General features: G+C 49.3%; 1 protein-coding gene across 2 annotated transcripts; it reads right to left on the bottom strand.

Moving 5' to 3' along the window:
* Window positions 1-6,913: 6,913 nt before the first annotated feature.
* On the bottom strand, window positions 6,914-23,708 carry KCNV2 (potassium voltage-gated channel modifier subfamily V member 2). 2 transcript variants are annotated; one of them, XM_036261679.1, is made up of 2 exons: window positions 22,135-23,708; window positions 6,914-9,493 (listed from the first exon to the last, which is right to left on the bottom strand). In XM_036261679.1, exons 1-2 carry the CDS (start codon window positions 23,500-23,502, stop codon window positions 9,203-9,205), a joined length of 1,659 nt encoding a protein of 552 aa, XP_036117572.1. In that variant the 5' UTR covers window positions 23,503-23,708; the 3' UTR covers window positions 6,914-9,202. The 2 variants fall into 2 exon arrangements, with proteins under 2 accessions (XP_036117572.1, XP_036117573.1); XM_036261680.1 differs by having other exon boundaries at window positions 22,261-23,708.
* Between the last annotated feature and the right edge of the window lie 231 nt (window positions 23,709-23,939).

Raw genomic sequence — 23,939 nt, 5'->3', positions numbered from 1 at the left:
GCGGCGGCTTCCTGAGAGCTTCGAGGAGAGAAGGGAAGTGTCCGGCGCGCCTGGTGGCTGCTGGCAGCTGTGTTCCCCGGCGGTCGAAGCAGCACCCTGATCTCTGCTCTCTGTGGCGTTTTCAGTGTCTGTCTCGGTGTCCACATTCCCCCTTTTATTTATTTTTTTATTCCTCACCTGAGGATACTTTCCTATTTATCATCAGGTAGAGTGGGAGGGAGGGAAGGAGGAAGAGAGAAGAGAGGGAGAGAGACAGCGACATGATAGAGCCACATCGACACGCTGCCTCCTGCACGACCAGACCAGGGCCAGGGATGAACCACAACTGAGGTACGTGCCCTTGACTGGAATTGAACCCACAACTCATTGGTCCACAGGCCGATGCTCTAACCCCTGAGCCAAACCAGCCACGGCCACATTTCCCCCTTTTGTATGGACACAGTCATGTTGAAGTAGGGCCCACCTTAGTGACCTCATCTTAAGATTTGACCATCTGCAAAGACCCTGTGTCATATCCCCAGACACTGGGGGCAGAACCTCAACATCACTGGGAGGGATGCAATGCAACCTGTAACACACCCCCACTCTAGTTCTCAGGAGAGAAGCACATCTGAGTATCGCCCTGTGCCTTGATCCTGCGGCTGGAGACCGAAATCAGTAGCCAGGCCCAGGCAGAGGGTTAAAGGGAAACTGCTCCTTTCCTCAGCACTCCATTCCAGGCCCTCGGGCGTCTCCGCCTCCTCAGCACCGAGCCAGAGGAAGCGCTCAGCCCCTCCTGGCTGGCTGCCCCCTGCGTCAGGATCCTAGTCCTGCTCTCCCGGCGCAGCTGCCAGAGGGGCAGGTCCCTGGCTGAGTCCTGTGGAGGAGGGCGGGCGGGCGAGGGTGTTTCAGGACATGGCTGGGGCTTCCTGGGACAACTGGTCACAGGCCCAGGCCAGAAAACACCTGCTGTTACCACTTGGTTTGCTTCTTTCTCCTTTTACCAGACGAGAGCCTATGGCTACCGTTTGTTAACTTCATGCCGCAAGCCAGGCCCTCTTCTAGGGACTTTATAGATAAGACTTCTCTTTATTCTCATTATCTGACTTGGTGCTTTACATTTGCAAAGCATCTTTACTGCATCTGTGAGAAGGCAGCATCAATTTCATTTTCCTCTGGTGGATGCGCAAGGAAGGAGCTCCAGGTGATGTAGGCAGGACTGAAACCCAGTGCGCAGAAGCAGCCAGCCTTTTCCAGGGGAGCTGCTGAAGGACCTCATCCAGAGAAGATGTTGTTTCCTCGTGTTGTTAGGGACCTTTTAGAACTTGCCTCCTTCTAAGGCCCTGTAGGAGACAGCTGTGCCTCAATCCCTGCCCCATCCTGACACTCCTGTGTACATCTCACACACACCGCGCAGGCACACCCATGAGCCCTGCGACCTCACTTTTGGGGAGAAAGATGCCTTTGCTTTGTTAGCTCTCCTGGGTTCTATGTCCTCCCTGTCGGTGTGAACCATGATCAACTCCCAGGGGACCACTTTAAGGGAAGCCTCAGCCAAATACAGTCTTAATTTCTAGCTGTCTTGACTCTTTGCCACCGATTCTTCTTTAATATATATATTTTTATTGTTCTTATAGAGAGAGAGGAAGGGAGAGAGAGAAACATCTAGCCTCCTGCACTCGCCCTACTGGCGGTCCAGCCCACAACCTGGGCATGTGCCCTGACCAGGAACTGAACCAATAACCTCTTGGTGCCTGGGATGTCACTCAGCCACTGAGCCACACTGGCCGGGACACTATGTGTTCTTCAGGAAACACAGCTGGCGCACAGTGAGTGTTCTGTGAAGAATGATCTGTGTTTACGGAGCAGCAATCTTTTGCTGCATGACAAATTATCCAAAATTTAGAAGCTTGAAGCAACATGTATGTATTATCTCATAGTTTCTATGGGTCAGGAATCCAGGCAAGATTTAACTTGGTGGTTCTGGCCTAGGGTCTCTCACGAGGTGTCCATGAAGTTGTCAGCTGGGTCTGGAGCCATCTAGGGCTGGTGGACCTGCTTCCAAGCTCACGCTCAGGGGTGAGGTTCCGCCTGGCTGTTGGCTGGATACCTCACCCCCGGGGCCACACAACTGGCTTCCAGAATGTCCTCGCGTCATGGCAGATGGCTTCCTAGACAAGTGATTTGACAGAGAGCCCAAGACAGGAGCAGCGCTCTTTCATGACCTACTCTTAGACGTGACATTCCATCACTGTCATGTCCCATAGATCTCACTGATACCTGCTCCCGTAGCATAGGGCAGGGGTGAATACCAGGGCACAGGTCACTGAGGGCCATCTTGCTGGCCATCTACCATGATTTATCTGTACAAATATTTTACATTTTTCAGAGAAATTCTCATCCCCTATCTCATTTTTTAAATAACTCTTTTCCCCATGGACTTCTCTTGTTCTTCCAATAAATCAAAACAACTTCTCAAGGGAAAAGAATGTCACATTTCCAGATCACTTGTCCCCAACCCTCCTCCCCCAACGTCCCCACCCACACCAGTGAACAAAACAAAATAATAAACCAGGCTTCTGTGTATTTGGAGATAGTATTCATTGCATAAATTAGGTAGGCTGCTTTACATTCTCAGCCTCAGTGTTTGCTTCTGCATAATGGGGTGTAGAAGAGAAAGGGTTGGACCAAATGTTCTCTAAGGACCCTTCCAATGGCAGGGGTTTTCCCTAACGTGCATGGGACCATCCCTGTGTGACAGGACAGAGGCAGAGAGCTGGGGAGTTCGCCCAGGGTAGTCACTCTGGCAAAGCTGGGAGCGGGACGGCATTCTCAGGACTGTTGGGACTGACGAACTCGGGGCCAGCCACCCTCCATGTGCTGTCTTAGTACTGTCACTGTTACCACTGCGACTAGCCATCACCACCTCTGCCATTCGCTTAACGTCTACTAACTGCCGCGCCCATTTCAAGGGTTCATAGCATCCATGTGAGTCACAGTAATCTTATGCCATAGGGATTCGTCCCATTTTATAGGGGAAAAGATAACCCTCAGTGAGTTTTTATTTTATTATTAATATTTTTTTAATCACCAGAGAACATTTTTGCATTTATCTTTAGATAGATTGTGAGGGAGAGGTGGGGAGAGAGAGAGACACACATAGACTGGTTGCCACCCACATGACCTCAACTGGGTCCTGGGACAAACTGCAACCGAGGTACGTGCCCTTAGCGGGAACTGAACCTGGGACTCTCTGGTCCGCAGGCCGACGCTCTAACCACTGAGCCAAACCAGCCAGGGCAGTGAGTTTTACCCGAATGATTGGCCCTGAATCACCAAGAAGGGCGTGGAAAACAAGCGTTGACATCGGGAGGCTTGATGCAAGGTGACGTCATCCCGGCCACCCCCAATGTCTGGCCTGGCAGCTCACAGCCACCAACTGCCACCATCCACACGGAAAGAGCACCTTTGTAGAGGCACCTTTGTAGAGGATGACCTTGACTCCATAGCTATCTGACTGCATCTCAAACAGGTGGACTGCTACACCCCGAGCCAAGTACAAGACGGGGAAAATGCCACATGTTTGCTTCACACACGTGGTGCCCTTGACTCCCAGACACAGAGGCAGCCGCCAGCGGGCAGGGCTGAGCCACTCCCAGCAGCTGTCCTGCCCCGCCCACGCGTGCCTCCGAAACCCCGGCGTGTTCCCTGACTGCTCTGTGCCTTAGTTTTCTCGTCTGTCAAATGGAGATGATAACAGTCCCTACCTTGTTGGTTTGTCGTAAGGACCAGTGTCGATGTATAACAACAATGACAATGATAATTAGCGTGAATTTGGATGTCAAGATGCCACACTTTGGGCTGCGTGGTCACATTAGCTCACGCGAGGTGCCGAGAGCAATGCTCGGCTCATAATGGGCATTTGGCACATTTTAAGTAACTTTGTTCTCCAGCACTGTGTTCGGAGAATGAAAAAATGACTGCAGAGACATGAACATTTAAGGTACATGAATATTTCAAGTCACTTTTCTGTTGTGAGATGGAGATGCTTCAGCTCCTCTGGAACCTTGATACAAAAAGAAACATCCATCAAGATGGATTAGGTTACGGCTGCAGGAAGAAACAGCTCTAAAAACTCAGGAGTTTTACCCAACAAAGGTGTATTTCTACTTCCAGGAGAACTAAAATATTAGTGAACAAATCAACAGTCATGGACCCTAATGAGCACCACAGAAGGGCACGCTGTAGACGGTGGACAGCACTGACATTCTGTTTATGAAGAATGGACAAGAGCTACCATGAACTGAGCATCTACTGTATGATAGAGATTGTGTCAAGTACTTTGTATTCATATATCCATTAATTTTCCTAAGCTCTTAATCTCCATTATAAGGTAGAAACTGAGGCTCAGGGAGGTTTGATGACAAAGGCTGAATAGTACTAAGGATAACATGAGTATAGTCTGCACAGGTTTTCTGGATTTACAGAAAAATCCTTCAGAAAGAACAGTGAGCCCGGGCCTGTGTGGTTTAGTTGGTTGAGTGTCATCCCGCACACTGAAAAGTTGCTGGTTCGATTCCTAGGCAGGGCACATACCCAGGTTGCGAGTTCAGTCCCCAGCTGCATAAAGGAGGCAACTTGTTGTTTCTCTCTCACACTGATGTTTCTCTCCCTCTCCCTTCCTCTCTCTCTCAAATCAATAAAAATATATTAAAAAAAAAAAAAGAACAGCGTAGTAGGAGACTATAGAGACTGAAAGGTAGTCCCACTTCCTAATTTTTAAAGTCTGAGCACGTTCCAGGATAGCAGACAGGCCTGGAGTGTCCCTCTGACGCAGCGGTACTGGCTGCTAGGAGCACCGGGAGGGCTCTCCAACAGGGGAGCAATGTGATTGGCTAAGAACATCTGCTGTGGGCACAGCAAGGGGAATGGCAACACGGAAAACAGATGTTTGTCATCTCTGGGCACATTTCTTAACTTCTCTGGGAATCAGTTCTATCACTTACAAAACAAGGCTAATAAAACCTTACCTGAGTGAAGGTAGGAGACTGGCCAACATAATTTATTTACGTCCTCACGGGGCATTTCTGTCCGAGGTGCATGTATTCCATCTCATTTCATGCATGCTGTTCCATCGTGTAGTCTCGGGAGTTCATTAGTATGTGTGGATGGGGCTGCAGAGGGAACTCAACAGATTGAGTCATTGAAATCTGCTCCTAAAGGGAGCAGAAACTCTGACAGAAAGAATGAATCATTTACTGGCACTTAAGGGTGCCAGTCATCACTGCCCTACCCACCATCTGTGAGCTGAACATGCCTCTCTGTACATCCAAGGCCTGTATTTCCCAGTCTGGGTGATCTGTTGGTGAGGCACGGCTCCTCAGATAAACATGCCTCATCTTTTGGTGGCGATTTGAGGAACATGAACAATACTTTCCTCAAGGTAGACGAGATGTACTAATCCGGGTCCCAGTGGGAAATAGAGGCAAGCTACAAGATTTCACTGGGGAGATCTTAATAGACATTCTATTTATAGAGGTACGGTCAGGATTACGGGAACCCAAGGGGCAGAGAGATCATTTCCACTCCCCGGCCGAAGGGAAGACCGGAGGGGAAGGTGTGGCTGGAAGTTGAGTGCTGGTGCTGCTCACCGAGCAGTGGCGAAGGGGCCTTAGCAGCCGCCAGACTCCTGCCCACAGGGAGGGGTTCATACCAGAGCGGTCTCCTCTCGTCTGCTGACAGCCTGCACGGGGGAAGGGAGCCCGGGAGGGACAGACATGGAAGAAGACCCCTTGGACCACGCAGCAGGACAGAGCAGGGTGAACAGCGGCTCTGGAAGGACGAACGGAGAGGGCCCAGGACACGCCAAGAGACAATAAAGTGGAGTACACGTGTAGAGCCACATGAGCTCTAAAGATGTGCACGAGAGTTGAGTGGGGGGGCACTGAGGTGAGGAGACCACATTCATCCTGACTTGGGGGCCGGGCATCAGCCACGAAGGAGGGAATTTGAAGCTTTGGAAACTTTTTTTTTTTTAGTGATAATCTATTGTTTTTCTTTAATGTTAACACGACCCTCCCAACCTCGGGGCAGACACCTCCGTGAGGGTGGACGAAAGGCCCCACCTCCGCTGCCCACCGCGCGGCCCGGAGCCACAGTGGCCATTTACATTTCAGTGAAACGAATCGAAATGAATGGGAATGAAAAATGCGCTTCCTGAGTCACAGTGGCCGCATCATATGAGACCGTGCGCGTTTCATCACTCGAGCACCTTCTGCTGGGCAGACTGGCCGGGGCTGGCAACGACCCCAAAGCTGTCTTCACCCGAATCCTCCCCTTGGCGACAGGCGACTCTCTCTGAGCTTGGACAGGTTTCCTGTGCAGCCAGCAAAATCCTAATGGTGGTAACTGCAGCCCACATTTCTTTCGTTCCTAACACGAGCCGAGCAGGGTGCTGAGGGTTTTCTCTCCATTGGAACAGTGCAGAAGCGGAGGCTTGGGGAAACTGAGTGACCACGCAATATTAAGTTGCCAGTAGGACATGTGACATTGCCAACATTCAGCTGTTTTTGATGAAAATGGCAAATTCCCATGATTCAGTCTCACAGTACGTGGCAGAGCCAGGCTTCAAATCCAGTGCCAAAGAGCATATCGAGTTCCCTGCGGCTGAGCCTCTGTCAGCGACCACCTTGCATGCTGTTTCACAGGGCCGTTGAAGGGTCGGGCCATGTGGGTTCGGTGCCGGTCGTTTTTTTGGTTTCCACTCCCTTCTGTCTGTCAGTCTCCTTCTCTTGGGAGGCAGAGCACAGCTGTTTAAACAGATGTGGCTAGTGAGACTGGGAGGAAGGGGCTGCTGTCACTGACCAGATGCCCTCCCAGGGACCGGGAAAAGTTCATCCTCCTCACCAAGCCCTGCGTCCTCCCCCCCCCCCCCTCAGGGAGTCTCTCCTGCTGGGCTCCTCCGGGTCATTCTGTCTGGCCCTTGAGTGGGAGGAGGGGTGGTGGACACTGGCCCTTCCTGTTCCCTGTGCCCTCAACAGCCCCAGCAGATGCCGTTCATCAGCAAGCCCCTCCCCTGGAGACCTCAGAAGGAGCTGAAGGGTGGGGGGTGGGCTGGGAGGGGCAGCGGCTGCCCTGAGCGTGGCCGGCGGTGCTCTGAGGTGTGCTCTGGTCTCCTGCCTGTGTAACTGTTTCCATGGTTCTTCCTGGTCAGAAGCGGATGCAAAATTCCTCCCTCTTACTTGGCAAGAGGGAGAGAAGTCCCCTAGGTGGAGGGTCCTGCTATGCAGGTGGGGTTCTAGGATTTAGGGGTAAGGTTCTTCTCTGTGAGGAACCTTTGTGTCTCAGAAGCACCAGCAGAGGGTTTGCAGATCTGGCAGAAAGAGGATGCCCAGTTAAATTCGAGCTGCAGACAGACAGCAGATACTTTGCAGTGGAAGTATAGACTAGGCAAAAATTGGGACACACTTCTAAAACTCAGTTATGTATCTGGAATTCAAATGTACTCAAGCATTCAGATTTTATCTTAGCAACCTCCGAGTACATAGTGGGGCTTCTGTCCACCCCAGAGGGCAGGTCAGTTATGATGATGTTAAGGGCACTTGGGAGTAAGGGGGAGGAGAGCTGGGTCCAGGTATTTCCAGCTGCACCCTAGTTTCATGTTCAGAGGGAAGTGATTTAGACCCCTAGTTCTCAGGATGTGCTGCCTGGACCAGCAGCATCAGCATCACCTGGCACTTCGTAGAAATACAAATCCTCGAGTATCACCCAGGTCTATGGAATTGAAGCTCTGGGGTAGGTCCGGTAATCTGTGTTTAACAAGCCCTCTGGGTAATGCTGGTGCAGTTTGAGAACCACAAGTTTCGACTTGTGTGAGGGCCTCAGGGATCAGACAGACCGGCGCTGATTGTGCTGACTGTGCCAACTTGGCTGAGGTGCCTGACCTCTCTGAGTTTCTGTTTCTTCCTAATAAAAAAGTGATTCTTCCTAAGTTAAAAAGGAAGGTAGTACCTAATTTAGGGATATATCAAGGATGAAACAAAGTTATATATTATATATATAATAATATATATTATATACTGAGCAATCTCTATTTGCTCAGTACAAACGAGCCTTCACTTTTCAGGACTTCAAATTGCAATAGTCCTTTGGAAAAAGGAAGAAATTAGGAGGAAAAGTGGTAGGAAGAGAAAGAACCAACACCCTGTGGGAAGTGGTCTTCTGACCCACAGACAGAGCCCAGTGTGCAGGGCCACATCGATTTTATTTACTTCGTTCAGTGCTCTGCCCAGAACTGTCCCCAAAAGGCAGAGTTTGTTTTGTTGTTTTGTTTTTCAAGGAAAGGGGAAGGGCAGGAGGCCTGGGGAGGTGGGGACATGTGTGGACTCCTGGCAAGGAGACGGGATCAGCACACTTTCGCATGTTGCACAGGTCGAGTCAGGGACTTTTCTTGGCGTTGGCCCGATGTTCTTCTGGGCCAGATTGTTCTTTGCTGAGGGGCTGCCCGGCGCACATCCAGCAGCACCCCAGGTCTGCCTACTGGGTGCCGTAGCCCCCCATCCTCCCTCACAAAGGTGACAGTCAAAAGCCAAATTTCCAGGGGGGTGGGGTGGGCAATGATCAAATCCCCTGGACTGAGAACCATCAGTCTGGAGAGTCCACTGGACAGGTCTCTAACTCAGGCAGGTTTAACTGCTGCCCTTTATTTATCTTCACTCCCCATGCTCATATTACAGGGTCGTTTCTTACTACCTACATTTTATAGTGGAAGAAACAGAGGCTCAGACAGTTAAAATACGTGTCCCAAACCCTACAGCTGGTAGACCTGGCTTCTGGCTGCGGTCAGTCTAACGCCAAGGCGCATGGAGGTCCGGCCACGGCACTCCCTCTCTGGGAGATAATGGTTCCTCTTCTTCAAAGGAAGGAAATTCTTCTCCAGGCCACTGGAGTCCAAAAATATTTATTGAGAAGCCACGAGAAGCTGCAAGAGAAAGCTACGATGTCGCTCCTCTCCAGGAGTTTCCAGCATCAATGTCATTGGAAGGTCAGACTCACAGCACGTGGGAGCCGTCTGCGTTTGGGTCGAAAGGAACATTAGTGAGGCAGGACTCTGAGCCGAACGCCCTTTGTGTCTGCCTCACCTGGCCTCTCGCTGGCCATCCTGCTGATGGAAAGGAAGAAGGGAGCAAGCCTTGGAGGTCCCGGGATCTACCAGCCACACGACCTACAGGGTGTTGTCCTCTGGCTTTGGGGCAGGCTGTGGGATGCTTTTAGCCAGACACCCAGCCATCTTCTTTCCAGCCCGCCTCATGAAGTCCACCTTGCCCCTTTCCCTCCGGATGGCTGTGTACTCGTAAGCCTTGAGCTTGCTGTAGTAGTCGGAGAACTTGTTGTAGAGGATGGAGATTGGCATCCCGTTGAGGATAATCCCGAAAGCGATGCAGAGGAAGGCAAAGAGCCTGCCCAGGTGGGTCTCCGGGTACATGTCTCCGTAGCCCACAGTGGAGATGCTCACCTGAGGACGGAAGGCGGATGGAATTGTTAGCTCCGTGAGGGAGGAGGAGAAATGGGGAGAATGGGCTGGGAGTGTCCTGTCTCTCAGAAGGTGCACATGGTCGTGGGAGAGCTCCCCACGGGGCCAGCTTTAGGAGGCACCAGAAAGTTGGCTTGCAGGACCCTGTCATGGAGACAGCACAAGCTTTGGCGCTGGAAGACTTGGGTTTAAATCCTATCACTTCTAAATTTTCTTACATGCAATTCAGGACAGACAGTTCCTACCATAAAGGGGATTGTGAAGAGCATGTAAGACAATGAGTAAAATCCCTAGAGTAGAAGGGGTTCAATAAATGTCAGTCTTTGCCTCCCCTCAGCTGGGGCCCTGGGTTCGCCTGCATGGTGTGCATACTGCAAAGAGCTCAGGCTGAGCACCAGGCAGATCTGGGTTCAAGTCCTGACTCTGACCTTTCCCAGCAGAGTGACCTTGGGATAAACATTCAGGGTCTCTCACACTTGGTTCCTCCATCTGAAACAGGACTCCTGTGAAGACTGAGGAAGACAATGAATGTCAAGTACTGCACACACTGTCAGGCACACAGAAGTCATTAAACAGCCTCCCCTGGGGTCCTCTCTTCTTTAAAGTGAAGACAATCATAGCACTTCTCAGAATTCTTATGTAGTTCAAATAAGACATTTTACATAAAGGTGTTTTCATTGCAAATGTTTGGAGAAACACACTGCCATTATTTTGTGAAGGGACTTATTCTAAGCCATCACCAACCAAGGATTTGTTCACCCTGCATGAAATCCTTCCCATCACTCTTGTCACTGTACTATAGATCCTGCGAATCAGAGATCTGTTGAGGTAAACGTGCTCTTGTTTTAATGTGCAGATACTCACGGAACTAGTTACCAGTTTAGGGAGAACCCGGGAAAATCTCTTGGGGTTGGTGTTTTAAGTCTCTCTTTAGTCACCAGACTATTGGCTCAATTAGGCAGGGGCATTGCTTACAGTGGAAAAAACTGTTCCTTGCACAACTCCAGGGGGCACTGTGTGCTTCACTGACTTGTGTTGTTGCCACAATTTTCCAGCAGATGGTAGTAAAATGTGCAAAGTCATCCTGTTGCCCTGCTCCAAAAGAGCCTTTAGCTTAGAAATGTAAACTTAAAAAAAAAATTAATGTAAGGGTTAGGTGGAACTTAGAATAAGTGTGAATTAGCTTGAATGAAATGGCGAAGTGAGCCAGCTGGGCAGATCGGGTGGCGTTGATAGGACAGCAGCTCCATCCAGCCCAGAAGAGGATGTCTGCACCTGCCTTTGGGGTGGGTGGTCCCCCACCTCTCACTGCTGGAATCGGGGAGACCCGCTGAGGGCTGGCTGTCCTTCCCACGGTGGAAGGATACAAGTGAGCACTGAAGAGAGGCAGAGGTGTACATGGTTAAGGAGACGGGTGTGGCACTGGGCTGTACAGAGCTGAGGCCACTTCTCAGCTGTGTGACTTGGGCAAGTCACCTAAATTCTCTCTGCCTCCGTTTCCACCTTTGAAATGAGGGGAGAGCCCTGGCCGGTTTGGCTCAGCAGTTAGAGCGTGGACCAATGAGTCTCGAGTTTCATTCCGGTCAAGGGCATGTACCTCCGCTGCAATTTGTCCCTGGCCCTGGTGGGGGTCATGTGGGAGGCAGCCAGTCAATCTGTCTCTCTCACATCGATCTCTCTCTCTCTTTCTCTTTCTCTCCCCCCCTCCTCCCACTCTATCTTAACAAAAGAATGGAAAAATATCCTCGGGTGAGGATGGAAAAAAAAAAAAAAGAAATGAGGGGAGAATACTACTACCTCCCTCACAGGGTAGTTGTGGGAATTGCCGGAGTGCCGGGCACAGGGGTGGGAGTGATGATGTCAGTTCTTAGGCTCACAAGACCGACAGACTGTGGAAACAGGCCCCTCCCTGGCTCCTGCTGAACATTCTGTAGGGACGCTGGCTGGGCGCACTCTGGCTCCAGGACAGAATCTCTTCTTCCTGCCTTCGGGGCCAGGGGGTGACGAGAGGCAGTGATGGAGTCAGAGTGTGGGTTCGTCTCAAAGTGTGCGTGTGTTTCCTGTCACTGGCCACACCAAAAGCAAAAGCACCTGAGTCAGATCTCTGTCCAGGTGTGTGGACTGAACCTGTCACTAACAGTCTCACTCACACCTCTGTACCAGTGTGTCGTTCAAGTGTAGTCAGTCTCCACTCCCTGGAGGCGGCCTCGGGGGAGTTTGGATAACAGGGGTGCATGATGAGAAGGGTAGTTTTAGAACAGGAAGCTTCCATGGAAGACCAAAGCAGAGGCTCTTAGGTAAAGCAGCCCCTCAAGGGTGCAGGACTGGGGTGCAGGGGGAGGGAAGTCCAGAGGAAGGAAATCACAGAGACAAAGTGCCCTTTTAAAACTTGTGATCGTGCTGTCTGCTCTTCCTGTCTGCTCTTCCTGTCTGCTCTTCCTGTCCTCTGCTCTTCCCGTCTGCTCTTCCCGTCTGCTCTTCCTGTCTGCTCTTCCTGTCCTCTGCTCTTCCTGTCCTCTGCTCTTCCCGTCTGCTCTTCCCGTCTGCTCTTCCTGTCTGCTCTTCCTGTCTGCTCTTCCTGTCTGCTCTTCCTGTCCTCTGCTCTTCCCGTCTGCTCTTCCCGTCTGCTCTTCCTGTCTGCTCTTCCTGTCCTCTGCTCTTCCTGTCCTCTGCTCTTCCTGTCTGCTCTTCCTGTCCTCTGCTCTTCCTGTCCTCTGCTCTTCCTGTCTGCTCTTCCTGTCTGCTCTTCCTGTCCTCTGCTCTTCCTGCCTGCTCTTCCCGTCTGCTCTTCCTGTCTGCTCTTCCTGTCTGCTCTTCCTGCCTGCTCTTCCTGTCTGCTCTTCCTGTCCTCTGCTCTTCCCGTCTGCTCTTCCTGCCCTCTGCTCTTCCTGTCCTCTGCTCTTCCTGTCCTCTGTTCTTCCTGTCTGCTCTTCCTGTCTGCTCTTCCCGTCTGCTCTTCCTGTCTGCTCTTCCTGTCTGCTCTTCCTGTCTGCTCTTCCTGTCCTCTGCTCTTCCTGTCCTCTGTTCTTCCTGTCTGCTCTTCCCGTGTGCTCTTCCTGTCTGCTCTTCCTGTCCTCTGCTCTTCCTGTCCTCTGTTCTTCCTGTCTGCTCTTCCCGTCTGCTCTTCCTGTCTGCTCTTCCTGTCCTCTGCTCTTCCCGTCTGCTCTTCCCGTCCTCTGCTCTTCCTGTCCTCTGCTCTTCCTGTCTGCTCTTCCTGTCCTCTGCTCTTCCTGTCCTCTGCTCTTCCTGTCTGCTCTTCCTGTCTGCTCTTCCTGTCCTCTGTTCTTCCTGTCTGCTCTTCCTGTCCTCTGCTCTTCCTGTCCTCTGCTCTTCCTGTCTGCTCTTCCTGTCTGCTCTTCCTGTCCTCTGTTCTTCCTGTCTGCTCTTCCTGCCCTCTGCTCTTCCCGTCTGCTCTTCCCGTCTGCTCTTCCTGTCTGCTCTTCCTGTCCTCTGCTCTTCCTGTCCTCTGTTCTTCCTGTCTGCTCTTCCTGTCTGCTCTTCCCGTCTGCTCTTCCTGTCTGCTCTTCCTGTCTGCTCTTCCTGTCTGCTCTTCCTGTCCTCTGCTCTTCCTGTCCTCTGTTCTTCCTGTCTGCTCTTCCCGTCTGCTCTTCCTGTCTGCTCTTCCTGTCCTCTGCTCTTCCCGTGTGCTCTTCCTGTCTGCTCTTCCTGTCCTCTGCTCTTCCTGTCCTCTGTTCTTCCTGTCTGCTCTTCCCGTCTGCTCTTCCTGTCTGCTCTTCCTGTCCTCTGCTCTTCCCGTCTGCTCTTCCCGTCCTCTGCTCTTCCTGTCCTCTGCTCTTCCTGTCTGCTCTTCCTGTCCTCTGCTCTTCCTGTCCTCTGCTCTTCCTGTCTGCTCTTCCTGTCTGCTCTTCCTGTCCTCTGTTCTTCCTGTCTGCTCTTCCTGTCCTCTGCTCTTCCTGTCCTCTGCTCTTCCTGTCTGCTCTTCCTGTCTGCTCTTCCTGTCCTCTGTTCTTCCTGTCTGCTCTTCCTGCCCTCTGCTCTTCCCGTCTGCTCTTCCCGTCTGCTCTTCCTGTCTGCTCTTCCTGTCCTCTGCTCTTCCTGTCCTCTGTTCTTCCTGTCTGCTCTTCCCGTCTGCTCTTCCTGTCTGCTCTTCCTGTCCTCTGCTCTTCCTGTCCTCTGTTCTTCCTGTCTGCTCTTCCCGTCTGCTCTTCCTGTCTGCTCTTCCTGTCCTCTGCTCTTCCCGTCTGCTCTTCCTGTCTGCTCTTCCTGTCCTCTGCTCTTCCTGTCCTCTGTTCTTCCTGTCTGCTCTTCCCGTCTGCTCTTCCTGTCTGCTCTTCCTGTCCTCTGCTCTTCCCGTCTGCTCTTCCCGTCCTCTGCTCTTCCTGTCCTCTGCTCTTCCTGTCTGCTCTTCCTGTCCTCTGCTCTTCCTGTCCTCTGCTCATAAAAAAAAAAAAAAAATAAATAAAACAAAAAAAAAAAAAAAATAAAACTTGTGATCGATCTCCATGGTGGCCTTGCTTCCCTCCCCAACCCAACTTAATTTTCTCTGGCTGAACTTTGAGTGAAAAGTTAAAAGCAAAGAGAATTGGCTTAAGGAAGATTAAATATTTGATGTGCTTAACATGGTCTAAATATTTCTGTATATCTTGGATCTCTATTTTTAGAGTAAAGATCTCTTCTGCTAGGAGGCTCTGTGTGACTGGTGTTGAAGAATTTGTTCAAAATGCATAGTTAATTTATGCACTGTCGGCTTTGTGGCTGGTTTGACTCAACCAGCGATGGCTCGCTCCTTGGCTCCAAGAGGAGCTCAGGATTCCTTGGCTTTGGGGAACGTTTTCTCCATCTTCCATGGGCCAAACCATTCCCCCTGGATGAGCATTGAAAATGGAAGGCTCCAGACTGACCCATGTGAATTTGCGGAGCGAATTCTCTCATTAGCACGAGTTGGGTTTGGAAACGTGACTGAAATTTTTATAATCCATCTTTAAAAATAAACCCCCAAAGCACCACAGCAGCTTTATTGAGGTATAATTTACATGATATGAAATTCACTTGTTTTAAAGGTACAGTGAAATGATTTCTAGTGAATTGATGGAGCTGAGCTATCATCACTAAAACCCAAGTCGAGAACATTCCCATCACCTCAAACACATCCCCCGTTCCCATTTGCCCTTACTCCGAATTCCCACCTCCAGCGCCGGTACCGCCACTCTACTTGCCTTCTTTATAGACTTGCCTCTTCTGGAAATTTTATCTGGCTTCTTTCACTCAGCATAATGTTTCTGAGGTTCCCCCAGTTTGTAGCATGTTCTACAATCCATCTTAATATCCCGAAAAAACGGCTGGCTCAGCCATTCTGTAAACTGGAAACCTACCATCCCACTGAAAACTTACATATCATCCTTAGCCTTTGGGTCCCAAAAGCCACCATGTGACCTTCTAGCAGCCCACCCACTAATCAGCAAACCCTGGCCTGCCAAACATCACGAGGAGACAAGCATCTCATTTTTAGATGCTTTAGAGTGACTGTACTTGACTTTCTCCTTCAACAGGGAATGTTTGTTTCCTTCATAATGGACTAGGCATGCATGAAACCTTGGCAGCCAGTAATCTATGCAGCTTGAAATTACAATCCCGAGGAATAAAACTGATTTTTCAAAATAATTAATACCCCTTCTAATTTTTTTCAAAAAATTTAAGGGGGTAAAGACTAACATTTTCTGACTAAAATTATGACATACCTCAGCCCTTCAAAGGATTTAGCTTCAAAAGCGACACTTAGCTGACTCATGCCGCTGTTGCTACAAATGTTTTAGGAATTCCTCTTTGGGATTATAATCTGCACAGTGGATCCAATGGTATGACCTTGACACAACTGGTCATGTTGGGCCATAATTAGGACACGATTATCTGATGCCTCAACTACCTCAAGGGTTAACTTTAGATGCCAATCTTAAACTCAAGAGTTTTGACTATTTCAAAACATTGAATCCACTCTCAAAAAGGTAAAGATTGAGCACCACTACAAAGAGGCAAGTGGCCACGTCACAGACTCTGAAGATAGTTCCTCAGTGAAGTTCAAAGAATGTTTTGATCAGTGGAAGCACTGTTAAAATCAGGTCATGGGTGACCACCTCGAAGAGAACAACCAGTTCATCTGTATATCACAGGTCTGACATGTACCTACAGTGTACAATAAGAAGGAGGTGTGCAAAAGCTAAAGCAAGTTTCGGACTCTACTCACCTACCCATAGAAAGGTACATAATGACACCCTCTGCAGCTTCAGCTCACCTGCTACTCCTCCCAGTCTGGCATGTCCCACTCAAGTCATCATGGTCAAACAGGAGGAGCATAGTTTACAGAGAGAGCAGGGGACTACCCTCAAATCAGAAGTCCACAAGATCAAAAATCATGAAGGTGCCTAATAGCCCTTGGCCATCGACAACTCCTGTGCTAGTTCTGAAAGAGCGAGGAGAGCTTGAACGCCGTCTGGGTCAGACATTTACTTGTCTCTCAGTCCCAGATCTGACCCCATGCTGGACTCTCTTTTGTAATTCTGTAACTGGGAGTCTGCAAACTACATTTCCCGAATTCCCTTGACCACTGTCTGCTGGCTGTGTTCTGCCAACGAGAGACACTGCTGGGAGACTGGAAGGTGTGATGAGAAGCGAAGGGTCTCCCTAGCTCCTCTGTTTCTGTCGTCACCCTCCAGTAAGAGCAGAAGTTTATGGCTCAGTCATCTTTCAGCATACTCGGCACCAACCTCATGGTGCCATCTTCGGGGTCCCTGCAGCAGCTACACAGAGGCTCTCCTTGGTTGGTAAGTCTCCCTTCTACTTGTTTCACCAATTCTAGGGCCCACAACTGTGTCCTAAATTTACCAATCTTTGGGTTATCTCAGTTTCCTCCTCTTGCTTCTAGCCTTCCGACACCTATGTATCTACTTTCCTGTATCAAATTCCCTGTTTAAAATACCTACACTGGTGTCCGGTTGGTCTGGCTCAGTGGCTGAGTGTTGATCCATGCACCAAGAGGTCGCCAGTTCGATTCCTGGTCAGGGTACATGCCCAGCTTGTGGGCCAAATCCCCAGTGGGCGGCATGCAGGAGGCGGTCAATCCATGTTCTCTCTCACCAACATTTTTATCTCTCTCCCTTTCTGTCTCTCTAAAATTAATAAAGAAAAAAGATTTAAAATAATAAAATAAAATACCTACACTGTTTTCTATTTTCTTGTCTATAACTTGACTGATTCACCTTCCAAATGGGTCTCCTCAAAGGATGCAAGCATTCAATAAAAATAAAATAATATATTGTTCTGGCCGGGTAGGTCAATTGGTTAGAGCATCATCCTGATACAGTTGCGAGTTCAATCCCCAGTCAGGGCACATAACAAGAATCAACCAATGAATGCATAAATAAGTGGAACAACAAATCAGTGTTTATTTCTCTTTCTCTCTCTCTCCATCTTCCCCCTTCCCCTCTTTAAAAATCAAGATTAAAATAATAATAATATAAAATAAATTTCAGTGAACTCATAAGTACCACCTATTTGCAAGGAAATGACATCATACTTTAGGAAAACAAAGATAGGAACAAGGCCTCTGGGGCTCAATGATCAGATGCTGCAGCCAGAGACCAATTTTCTTTTTGAAGAGCTTTGGTTAGTTTTTGAAGGGATGAGCCCATGACATAGTTTCCTGTTTGGCTTCTGCAGCTCTAACTTGCTCTGGAAAGCTCAGAAGGAAAGGGATTGGTGAACACTCCATTTGCCCTTTTCTATGTAAAAACAAAGCCACACTGGAGGCCATGGTTACAGCTTCATCCTGGAGCTTATTCTTTTTTTTTTTTATCCTCACCCGAGGATATTTTTCCATTTTTTGTACAGATAGAGTGGGAGGGTGAGAGAGGAAGGGAGAGAGAGAAACATCAACGTGAAGGGACACATCGAGTGGCTGCCATCCGCACGACCAACCAGGGCCGGGGACAAACTGCAACCGAAGTACGTGCCCTTAGCGGGAACTGAACCCGGGTCTCTCCGGACCGCAGGCCGACGCTCTAACCGCTGAGCCAAACTGGCCAGGGCTGGAGCTTATTCTTGCTGAGCTGGGCCAGGCATTCCCCACACCCAGGCCACCCTGAGAGCCCAGCGTGGCTGCAGCCGCTCCAAGCCTGGGCCTGTTTACTTGGACACCCGAAGCTGTCCCCAGATACAACAGCTGACCCTTTTGTATGTCTCACAGTCCCTCTCTTTCCCAAGTAGGGAAGGAATCACTTCTGTTTTATTTGCCCCCGAATGGAACTGGAAGCAAAAGGTATTGTTCCCCGGTGATAAAGACTATGAACTAGTCAGATATGGTGGCTTCTATTTCTTGTGGATGTACTTCAGGCTAGCATTTTGCAGATGTTTCTTATTACATTCGCGCTCACAAATAACCGCCAACTGACAGAAGAGTGGGGGTCTGTTCTGTACCCGAATGCGAGCGTTTGCAGACACGAGCGTCCACGAGGGATTTGTTTTGCAGCTGTAGGAGGATTCACAGTAATGCAAATTATTATATTCCTCTTAAAACCCTGAGTCGAGCAGGGGAAGGTTGCAGTATTCTTGGCATAGACCAAGGGAAGATTATTAAAAGCAAGTCAGATTTGGGATTGTCTGAAAGCACTAAACACAGAAGAATGGACTAGAGAATCCAGTATGGGCGGATACACCACAAGGGATATAGCACTGGAGTGGCGGAAGAAAAGACCAATCCTATTATTCTTTACCTCATCTTTAAGATTTCAGTGTGTGAGTGTATGTTTTCTGATGTGCATAATATATTTGAGCAGGAATAGCTTACTGCAGTAGAATGACTGTGTTCCTGGAACTAATTATTTATGTCTTCCTGTATCCAAGCTCTTTGCCATATAACTTTACAAGTTTTTCCTATAGTGGGTAGGCGAACCTGCCCTGCCCTTTCACTCTGAGTTTGGTCTTGTGACTTGCTTTGGCCAATGCGTGGAGCAAATGACATTGAAGAGAAGCTTAGACTGTGCTTATGTGATTAGGCACATTTCTACCTCTCTCCCTCCCCCCGCCCCCATCCTTTGCCATGGATATAAGTCTGCTGGAGAATGAAAGATATGTAGCCTAGTCTCCTCCTTCATTCCAGCTGTCAACCAGCTGACCATCAGATATGAGGCCAAATGAGAAGAACCTTCTTGTTGAAACCAGCCTAAGTTGCTATCTCACACACTCATTAGTTAAAGAAATGCTTCACATTTAAGCCATTGGGTTTTGGGGTGGTTTTTGAAGCATCATTATTGTGACAATAAATACATTTATGAATAACTAAATACACATTGATCATGGGTGTGTGCTCAAAAATTTTATACTTTGAGATGTATGACAAATAAAATGCTTGGAGACTATTTGATCAGAGTTACTTCTAGGGTTCCATGTCTCAGATTCTCATGTTTATTTAGTCATGTCTATTTATATCAGTTTTTTCTCATTGTTCAGATTTTACCTAAATGTCATTTTCTCCAAGAGGGTTTCTCTGGCCATCCCATCAAAGGTAGATTCTGCAACCCTATTATTCTATACAAGACACACAAATATCTGAAATTATTTATTATCTTTCTCCATTAGAGTAAAACTTCATTGGGGAAAGAACTTGACCTTTTCTTTTTAATATCACCTGGTATCTCCAGTGTTTAGAATACTACTTGGCACACTGGAGGTGCTCAAAGAGTTCTTGCTCAGTGAATGAATGAGATGGGGTTTTGTGGGTAACATGAAGAATTGGTTCTAATATTTTGCATCTTTTTACTTTGTATCCACATAAGGAAACAAAACATTTCATCACCATTTGGACAGTGTTCTTTTCTCTTTGCTTACTGAAAAGACAAACCCTCTGTACACAATATGCAATGTTAGGAGGAGCATTAAGAACTGGGTTAATAAGACATCAGTCCTGGGGAACAGAGCAGCCCTCGAATGTTCACGGGTAGTTGCTCTTATAGATTAGTTTAAAAATAAATACAAGTCTTTTATCTAATTCATAATGATTTTTACTAGTGTAATTAATTCTCAGAGAATAAAATGGACAAAGGCCATTGATAAAGGTTAAGGTTGGGAAATGGTAAGGTTGAAGTGTACAAATTTGGGTTTGTGAAAATAGAGTCTGATAGAGAGAAAGGCCACAAAAGAAAACTCACATTGTGAAAGCAATCACTGGTAAAATTTATCGTAGATAAAACTTGAACGTTGATTCAATTTATATTGTGAAATTAATTGAAAACACTGGTCTTGAGAAATATAATTTCAGTTAACATAAAAAGGTGATCACCCGGAAGTTTTAAACATCATTGTATATGAAGCCAATCAAGAAATTAAATGGGCCTTGGCCAGTTTGGCTCAGCGGTTAGAGCGTCGGCCTGCAGACCAGAGAGACCTGGATTCGGTTCCCGCTAAGGGCACGTACCTCGGTTGCAGTTTATCCCCGGCCCTGGTTGGGGTCGTGTATGTGGCAACCACTCAATGTGTCTCTCTCACATTGATGTTTCTCTCTCTCTCTTCCCCCCTCTCTCCCTCCCGCTCTATCTGAGGATAAATGCAAAAATGTCCTCGGGTGAGGATTAAAAAAAAAAGAAATTAAATGGGATCAATGGGCATTCACTTCAGGGACTTTTTGAAAAGCAAAATCCAGCATTGGCAACAAAATTTTTACAAAAATATTGACATTAATATACAGAAGGTAAAAAAAAGTTTTGTGGGTTAAAAGTATGGTATCGCAGACTCCCATAGGTCCAGCCAATATATGCTAGTCTTCTAAGATGTTTGAATGAATGGAAACTTGACTCTCTAAAACTTGGAATTATATTACCAGCATGTGGATTTGCTTTTTTCCCCTTCCTACCTTACCTCCAAAGTAAATGTCATTTGCTGGTGACAAATCACCCTCCATCAGCTCCATCTGTACACTCAGTCTATTTACGATGGAGATGACCTTTTGTCACATGGCACATGCTCAGAGGGGTGGCATTTGGCTTGCTCATTTGGAAGAGCCTAAGGTCATTGCTTCACTGAAGAAGGCTCACAAATTCGGCAGAACGTATGGGCTGTCCCACGGCGGGAAGGGAGGCAGGCTCGGTGAGCGGCAGAGCTCCTCCCCCCCCCTAGAGATGAGGAAACTGAGGATCGGGAGTGAGGGAGGGAGGTTTCATGGCTCATTATTTAAGGTCACAATTAATTATGACCAGATCTGATAGTAGAATTGAAAAAGAAATTTTCCACCCTACCAAACTACATTGTTAGTAGCCCTGGGTTGGTTCATCTCAGAAGTTCACCTGAGAGTTTGGTTTCTGACATATCCAATGTTAATGTTGAATATATCGACTTCCTAACATGGGAAAAACTTGTTATATTTGCTTAATGTCTTTTAAAGGCATTATGATAATCTACTTAAGAAATACATGGAACAGACTGACAGCTGTTAGAGGGGAGGGCTAGGACCAGAGAAAAGAAGGTGAAGAGATTAGCCAAAGAACATATATGCGTAGCCCATGGACACAGACAGCAGTGTGCTGATGGCCAGGGGAGTTGGGGGTGGGGCGGGGGCTGAGTGGAGGTGGGCAAAGAAGAGGGGGGAGTAGGAGACATCTGTAATATTGTCCGCAATAATTTAAAAAAGAAAACGGGGAAACCTTACACCTAGTTCTTTCCTATGCACACGCATCAGCTTATTCATTGACCCGAGAAGACCCAATCAGCATTTTCAGGGCTTCAGGGATATTCCAGGGATTTAGTCTAGCATCCCAGAAATGCAGATATGTGAGCAAGTGGCATAAATTGTTATCAAAAGGCAAATACCAAAGAAAGCGATGAGGAATTCACTAGTGTATTACCTGTTCAAGACCTGCAGAACTAAAGCATGGAAGAGGCAGTGCTGGGTGTGGATTTCACACTTGGTCAGGCTTGGGTTTCAGTCCTCACTCAGATTTAGTGTGTGTCTGCCTCAAACTCTCTGCACCGCAGTGCCCTCTCTATAAACTGAAGCAAAAATACCAAGTCCTGAAAGAGTTGGTGACACCGGAGCAAGTTTCAGTTTTAGATGCTCTTTTACACACTCAGATTTAGCCGCCACCAGTGATTTCAGTTAGGGCGGACAGTGTTCCGTCAAGTCTCACGTCCTCTCTGGAATAAGTATACGGTGTCCTTAAAAAACAACAACAAAAATGGAAACTCCTTCCAGTGTGTCCCGTTTTAAACAGAAATGGTGATTATAACCACCTCACAGGGTGAAGATAAAGTTACATCATAAGCTACTTAGGACAATAGATGTTCAACGAGTGGCAATAACAACAAGAATGATGACGAGGAAATTTCCCACCTAAGTTAATAATGAGTCTTCCTTAAAATCTGCCTGTTCAGGGTTTTAAAACTAAATCTAGGTATGGAGATTCCTAGGACCAAGTCAAAATCAGTTACTTACTGGACTACAGTTTCTCTTCTTTCCAACCCGCTAACAGCCACCTCTGTTTCTGTTAGCTGATGCAGCGATGGATGGTCCTTGGGAAGGCAAGGGAAAGGTCAGGGGATGAGGACAGGCAGCTGCCAACCAGGGAACGAACGGGAGGGCTGGGGAAGAGGGCAGGAAAGCCCAAGGCCCTGGTACTCACCGCGGCCCACCACCAGGAGTGGGGGATGCTGGTGAAGTTGGTGTCGGGCATATCGTGCTCCACGGAGTAGACGGCAGCAGAAAAGGAGAAGATACCCATGGTGATAAACAGCAGCAGGCAACCCACCTGCTGGTAGCACTGGCGCAGCGTGAAGCCAAAGGCGCGCAGGCCCGTGGAGTGTCGCGCCAGCTTGAGGATGCGGAAGATGCGCATGAGGCGCATGATACGCAGCACCTGGCCCACTTTGCCCACAGTTTCGAGGTCGTGCTCGCGCGGGGTGCCCTTGCCGTGCCGCTGGTCCTCCTCCGTGAAGCACTCGAGCAGCAGCTGCAGGTAGAGCGGCAGGATGGCCACCAGGTCCACCAGGTTGAGGGCGCTGCGCGCGAAGCTCCGCAGGTCGGGCGTGGAGACGAGGCGCAGCAGGAACTCGAGCGTGAAGAAGGCGATGCACAGCATCTCCACGTGCTCCAGGGCCCGCCACCGGCCGCCCTGCTGCACCTGCTGGTGCATCTCCTCCACCGTGTTGAGCGCCAGCGCCACGATGGAGACGAGCACGAAGAGGCTGGAGGCCACCCCGATGGCCTTGGCGGCCACGGACGAGAAGGGCTTCTCCATGAGGTTCCAGAGGCGGCGCCGCTGCGCCCCGTAGAAGCGCATGTCGCGGAAGAGCTCCTCGGCCTCCTCGGCCTGCGCCTGGGCGCGCAGCTCGCGCTGGATCTTGAGCTGCTCGCACAGCTCGTCCCTTCGCTCCTCGAAGCAGATGCGGCAGCAGCGCGGCGTGTACTTGAGCCGCACGCCCCAGTAGCCCAGCTCCTCCAGGAAGCTGCGCGGGCACAGCTCGTCGCGGACCAGCAGCAGCCCGGACATGTAGAAGTTGTAGACGAGCTGGAAGACGGCCGGGTCACGATCGAAGAAGTATTCGTCTGTCTGTGCCTCATAGTCGTCGCACAGGCCCAGCTGGCGGCTGCGGTTGGTGGAGGTGACCAGGCGGCCCAGACGCGTCTTGGGGTAGCAGGCCAGGTCTGTGTAGTCCAGGCGGTAGCTCTGGCCGCCCACGTTCACGTTCAGCGTGGAATGCTCAGTGGGGCCTTCCCCCTGGGCGGTGGTGGCCTCCTCCGTCTGCTGCTGCTCCTCGGCCGAGTCGACCTTCCACTGCTCCTCCTCCTCCCCATCCTCATCCTCCTCGATGTAGTAGTTATAGTTGCCCTGGGTCCATGGTGGGATGCTGGCCTGGGAGGCGGAACGGGCCACCAAGGAGCAGATGCTCCCGCGGTGATGGCTGTCCCCTGGATGGAGAGCATCCTCACACTCGGTCGTATTCCAGGGCCTGTAGCTCCAAGACCGCCTCCTCTCACTATTTTTTAGCATGGCTGAGGGAAGCAGACCCCTCGCTATTCCTTCCTATCTGCGGTAGGGTCCCCAACCTGCCCACTGCCACTAGGAGGATGGATCATGTGTCCCTCACTGCCTTAGAAAGGACCACAGACTAGGGTCCCAGACATTGCCCTCAGAATGGCCCCTCTTCAGCACTGGGCAGCCCAGCCCAGGCCGCTGGGTCTGGACACATAGGCAGACAGCTGTTGACTGCTCTAATCTTGCTGAGAAGGAAGAAGCAGCCTTAGAAGGGATTTAGAACCTCTTAGCCTGTTTCCTCCCTGTCTCTCTCCACTCTGTGTGACGTAGAGGATGATTAAGTGGTCTTAAATCTGGTGGCGGAGATTATTGCTAATAAAAATGTGGGCCACCCATGAGGCCTTCCCTTAGGAAGTGCTCCGTGTACCTATGCTGAGATGAAAGAATTAGCT

The sequence above is a fragment of the Molossus molossus genome, unplaced genomic scaffold (assembly GCF_014108415.1).
Source record: "Molossus molossus isolate mMolMol1 unplaced genomic scaffold, mMolMol1.p scaffold_m16_p_14, whole genome shotgun sequence".
Taxonomy (NCBI): domain Eukaryota; kingdom Metazoa; phylum Chordata; class Mammalia; order Chiroptera; family Molossidae; genus Molossus; species Molossus molossus.
The sequence above is the reverse complement of the archived record's forward strand: the minus strand, read 5'-3'. Positions and strand labels throughout refer to the sequence as shown.

Coding starts and splice junctions, on each gene's coding strand:
- KCNV2 (XM_036261679.1), bottom strand. CDS start 23,502: ATGCTAAAAAATAGTGAGAGGAGGCGGTCTTGGAGCTACAGGCCCTGG. Junction 9,494..22,134: donor ACTCCTGGTGGTGGGCCGCG/GTGAGTACCAGG, acceptor TTCCGTCCTCAG/GTGAGCATCTCCACTGTGGG.